Genomic DNA, 5464 nt, shown 5'->3' with positions numbered 1-5464 from the left:
CTCCGTGTGTGTGTGTGTGTCTGTGTGTCCCCAACAGTCGGAGGCCGGACAGGCGGACGCCGCTCCCCGTCGCGACGAGTCCCCCATGGACGTGGACCAGCCCTCCCCCGCCCCGCAGGACGCCCCCTCCGTGGGTGAGAAACCCCAAAAAAACCCTTCCCAGTCCATCCCAGTTCATCCCAGTTTCAACTACTTCACGCTCACCCCCTTCCCAGTTTGTCCCAGTTAAGGTTGTACTCACACCGGGGCGGTGGGGAGGGGGAAACCAACGCTGCTCCGTGGTAGTGGGATGCTCCCAGTATCCCTCCCAGTTTATACTGGTTGGGAGAAGGGGAGGGGTTACTGGGAGCTCTGGGGAAAGGGAAAGGGGGGTGTCTTGATGGTGTGTCCCCCCCCCCCGTAGGTTCGGAGGGGTCTCAGGGGGGGGAGCGGGAGGAGCGCCCCCCCGAGCTGCCCCTGCTGAGCGAGCAGCTCTGCCTGGACGAGCTGTGGGACATGCTGGGAGAGTGCCTCAAGGAGCTGGAGGAGTCCCACGACCAACACGCCGTCCTCGGTGGGTACCCCAACATCTCGGGGGGGGCCCCAAGGTGGCCCCGAGTCCTCCCCGGGTGTCCCCAAGACCCTCAGGATGTCCCCAAGTCCCCAGGGTGTCCCCGGGACCCTCAGGATGTCCCTAAGGTGTCCCCCATGGTGACCCCAAGACCCTCAGGATGTCCCCAAGGTGTCCTCAAGACCCCCAGCGTGTCCCCAGGACCTTCAGGATGTCCCCAAGGTGTCCTCAAGACCCCCAGGATGTTCCCAAGGTGTCTTCAAGTCCTCAGGGTGTCCCCAAGACCCTCAGGATGTCCCCAATGTGTTCCCAAGTCCCCAGGACCCCCAGGATGTCCCTAAGGTGCCTCCTAGGGTGACCCCAAGACCCTCAGAATGTCCCCAAGGTGTTCTCAAGACCCCCAGGATGTCCCCAAGACCCTCAGGATGTCCCCAAGGTGTCCCCAAGACCCCCAGGATGTCCCTAAGGTGTCCCCAAGTCCCCAGGACCCCCAGGATGTCCCTAAGGTGTCCCCCTAGATGTCCCCAAGACCCTCAGAATGTCCCCAAGGTGTCCCCAAGTCCCCAGGGTGTCCCTAAGGTGTCTCCAAGTCCCCCCAGGTTGGCCCCAAGACCCCCAGGATGTCCCCATCCCCAAGTCCCCAGGGTGTCCCCGGTCCCCCCAAGACCCTCAGGACCCCCAGGGTGTCCCCAAGACCCCCAGGATGTCCCCAATGTGTCCCCAAGTCCCCAGGACCCTCAGGATGTCCCTAAGGTGGCCCCAAGTCCTCCCTGGGTGTCCCCAAGACCCTCAGGGTGTCCCCAAGTCCCCCAGGATGTCCCCAATGTGTCCCCAAGTCCCCCCAGGGTATCCCCAAGGTGTCCTCAAGACCCCCAGGGTGTCCCCAAGACCCTCAGGATGTCCCCAAGTCCCCAGGGTGTCCCCAGGACCCTCAGGATGCCCCCAAGGTGTCCCCAAGACCCTCAGGATGTCCCTAAGGTGCCCCCTAGGGTGATCCCAAGACCCTCAGGGTGTCCCCAAGGTGTCCCCAAGTACCCCCAAGGTGTGCCCAAGTCCCCCTAGGATGCCCCCAAGGTGTCCCCAAGTCCTCAGGGTGTCCCCAAGACCCTCAGGGTGTCCCCAAGGTCATCTCAAGACCATTAGGATGTCCCCAAGGTGTCCCCAAGTCCCCCCAGGGTATCCCCAAGGTGTCCTCAAGACCCCCAAGGTGTCCCCAAGTCCCCCCAGGATGTCCCCAAGGTGTCCCCAAGTCCCCAGGGTGTCCCCAAGACCCTCACAATGTACCCAAGTCCCCCCAGGGTGTCCCCAAGACCCCCAGGATGTCCCCAAGGTGTCCTCAAGACCCCCAGGACCCCCAGGATGTCCCTAAGGTGCCCCCTAGGGTGACCCCAAGACCCTCAGAATGTCCTCAAGGTGTCCCCAAGTCCCCAGGGTGTCCCTAAGGTGTTCTCAAGACCCCCAGGATGTCCCCAAGGTGTCCCCAAGTCCCCAGGGTGTCCCCAGGACCCTCAGGATGTCCCCAAGGTGTCACCAAGTCCCCCCAGGATGTCCCCAAGGTGTCCCCAAGACACCCAGGATGTCCCCAAGTCCCCCATGATGTCCCCAATGTGTCCCCAAGTCCCCAGGACCCCCAGGATGTCCCCAAGTCCCTAGGGTGTCCCCAAGACCCTCAGAATGTCCTCAAGGTGTCCCCAAGGTGTCCCCAAGACGCCCAGGATGTCCCCAAGTCCCTAGGGTGTCCCCAAGACCCTCAGAATGTCCTCAAGGTGTCCCCAAGGTGTCCCCAAGCCCCCCAGGATGTCCCCAAGGTGTTCTCAAGAACCCCAGGATGTCCCCAAGTCCCTAAGGTGTCCCCAAGACCCTCAGGATGTCCCCGAGACCTCCAGGGTGTCTCCAAGGTGTTCTGGAGTCCCCAGGACCCTCAGGATGTCCCTAAGATGTCCCCAAGTACCCCCACTCAGAATGTCCTCAAGGTGTCCCCAAGGTGTCCCCAAGCCCCCCAGGATGTCCCCAAGGTGAGTCCCCAGGACCCTCAGGATGTCCCTAAGATGTCCCCAAGTACCCCCAGGGTGGCCCCAAGACCCTCAGAATGTCCTCAAGGTGTCCCCAAGGTGTCCCCAAGTCCCCCCAAGGTGTCCTCAAGACCCCCAGGTTGTCCCCAAGTCCCCAGGGTGACCCCAAGAACCTCAGGGTGTCCCCAAGGTGTCCTCAAGACTCCCAGTGTGTCCCCAGGACCCTCAGGGTGTCCCCAAGGTGTCCCCAAGACCCTCAGGATGTCCTCAATGTGTCCCCAAGTTCCCAGGACCCCCAGGATGTCCCCAAGGTGTCCCCAAGACCCTCAGGATGTCCCCAATGTGTCCCCAAGTCCCCAGGACCCTCAGGATGTCCCCAAGATCCTCAGGATGTCCCTAAGGTGCCCCCTAGGGTGACCCTGAGACCCTCAGAATGTCCTCAAGGTGTCCCCAAGATGTCCCCAAGTCCCCCCAGGATGTCCCCAAGACCCTCAGGATGTCCCCAATGTGTCCCCAAGTCCCCAGGACCCCCAGGATGTCCCTAAGGTGCCCCCAAGACCCTCAGAATGTCCTCAAGGTGTCCCCAAGTCCTCAGGGTGTCCCCAAGACCCTCAGGGTGTCCCCAAGGTCCTCTCAAGACCCTCAGGATGTCCCCAAGGTGTTCCGGAGTCCCCAGGACCCCCAGGATGTCCCCAAGGTGTCCCCAAGACCCTCAGGGTGTCCCCAAGGTGTCTCCAAGATGCCCAGGATGTCTCCAAGACCTTCAGGATGTCCCCAAGGTGTTCTCAAGTCCCCCCAGGATGTCCCTAAGGTCCTCTCAAGACTCTTAGGATGTCCCCAAGGTGTTCTCAAGACCCCCAGGATGTCCCCAAGTCCCCCCAGGATGTCCCCAAGACCCTCAGGATGTCCCCAATGTGTCCCCAAGTCCCCAGGACCCCCAGGATGTCCCTAAGGTGCCCCCAAGACCCTCAGAATGTCCTCAAGGTGTCCCCAAGTCCTCAGGGTGTCCCCAAGACCCTCAGGGTGTCCCCAAGGTCCTCTCAAGACCCTCAGGATGTCCCCAAGGTGTTCCGGAGTCCCCAGGACCCCCAGGATGTCCCCAAGGTGTCCCCAAGACCCTCAGGGTGTCCCCAAGGTGTCTCCAAGATGCCCAGGATGTCTCCAAGACCTTCAGGATGTCCCCAAGGTGTTCTCAAGTCCCCCCAGGATGTCCCTAAGGTCCTCTCAAGACTCTTAGGATGTCCCCAAGGTGTTCTCAAGACCCCCAGGATGTCCCCAAGTCCCCCCAGGATGTCCCCAAGACCCTCAGGATGTCCCCAATGTGTCCCCAAGTCCCCAGGACCCCCAGGATGTCCCTAAGGTGCCCCCAAGACCCTCAGAATGTCCTCAAGGTGTCCCCAAGTCCTCAGGGTGTCCCCAAGACCCTCAGGGTGTCCCCAAGGTCCTCTCAAGACCCTCAGGATGTCCCCAAGGTGTTCCGGAGTCCCCAGGACCCCCAGGATGTCCCCAAGGTGTCCCCAAGACCCTCAGGGTGTCCCCAAGGTGTCTCCAAGATGCCCAGGATGTCTCCAAGACCTTCAGGATGTCCCCAAGGTGTTCTCAAGTCCCCCCAGGATGTCCCTAAGGTCCTCTCAAGACTCTTAGGATGTCCCCAAGGTGTTCTCAAGACCCCCAGGATGTCCCCAAGTCCCCCCAGGATGTCCCCAAGACCCTCAGGATGTCCCCAATGTGTCCCCAAGTCCCCAGGACCCCCAGGATGTCCCTAAGGTGCCCCCAAGACCCTCAGAATGTCCTCAAGGTGTCCCCAAGTCCTCAGGGTGTCCCCAAGACCCTCAGGGTGTCCCCAAGGTCCTCTCAAGACCCTCAGGATGTCCCCAAGGTGTTCCGGAGTCCCCAGGACCCCCAGGATGTCCCCAAGGTGTCCCCAAGACCCTCAGGGTGTCCCCAAGGTGTCTCCAAGATGCCCAGGATGTCTCCAAGACCTTCAGGATGTCCCCAAGGTGTTCTCAAGTCCCCCCAGGATGTCCCTAAGGTCCTCTCAAGACTCTTAGGATGTCCCCAAGGTGTTCTCAAGACCCCCAGGATGTCCCCAAGTCCCCCCAGGTGTCCCCAAGACCCTCAGGATGTCCCCAAGGTGTCCCCAAGTCCCCAGGACCCCCAGGATGTCCCTAAGGTGCCCCCTAGGGTGACCCCAAGACCCTCAGAATGTCCTCAAGGTGTCCCCAAGTCCCCCCAGGATGTCCCCAAGACCCTCAGGATGTCCCCAAGGTGTCCCCGAGTCCCCAGGGTGTCCCTAAGGTGTCACCAATTCCCCCCAGGGTGTCCCCAAGACCCTCAGGATGTCCCCAAGGTGTTCCAGAGTCCCCAGGACCCCCAGGATGTCCCTAAGGTGTCCCCAAGACCCCCAGGGTGTCCCTAAGGTGACCCCAAGACCCTCAGAATGTCCCCAAGGTGTCCCCAAGTCCCCCCAGGATGTCCCCAAGACCTTCAGGGTGTCCCCAAGGTATCCCCAAGACCCTCAGGATGTCCCCAAGGCATCCCCAAGTCCCCCCAGGATGTCCCCAAGGTGTCCCCAAGCCCCTCATGCTGTCCCCAAAGCGTCCCCAAGCCCCCCAGGATGTCCCCAAAGCGTCCTCAAGACCCTCAGGATGTCCCCAAGTCCCCAGGGTGTCCCCAGGACCCTCAGGATGTCCCCAAGGTGTCCTCAAGACCCTCAGGATGTCCCCAATGTGTTCCCAAGTCCCCAGGACCCCCAGGATGTCCCCAAGACCCCCAGGATGTCCCCAAGCCCCTCATGCTGTCCCCAAACCTCCCCCAAGCCCCCCACTTTCTCCCCTCTACCCATCCCAGGCCCCTCAGCCCCATCCAGCCTGGGGGTTCCCCCCACCCCCTCCCCTCCAAC

At 62.0% G+C, this 5464-nt stretch overlaps 1 protein-coding gene across 1 annotated transcript in view; it reads left to right on the top strand.

Moving 5' to 3' along the window:
- The window catches only part of LOC106896566 (E3 ubiquitin-protein ligase HUWE1-like), a gene marked incomplete at both ends in the record, with an annotated part of 26785 nt that overhangs the window by 3615 nt on the left and 17706 nt on the right, over nucleotides 1-5464 (top strand). The window contains 2 exons of the mRNA XM_014956656.1: nucleotides 14-134; nucleotides 404-587. Of these exons, the coding sequence (XP_014812142.1) occupies nucleotides 14-134; nucleotides 404-587 (305 nt within the window). The remainder of the gene's footprint in view (nucleotides 1-13; nucleotides 135-403; nucleotides 588-5464) is intronic.

This window comes from Calidris pugnax, unplaced genomic scaffold (assembly GCF_001431845.1).
Source record: "Calidris pugnax isolate Ruff unplaced genomic scaffold, ASM143184v1 scaffold350, whole genome shotgun sequence".
Taxonomy (NCBI): domain Eukaryota; kingdom Metazoa; phylum Chordata; class Aves; order Charadriiformes; family Scolopacidae; genus Calidris; species Calidris pugnax.
The sequence above is the reverse complement of the archived record's forward strand: the minus strand, read 5'-3'. Positions and strand labels throughout refer to the sequence as shown.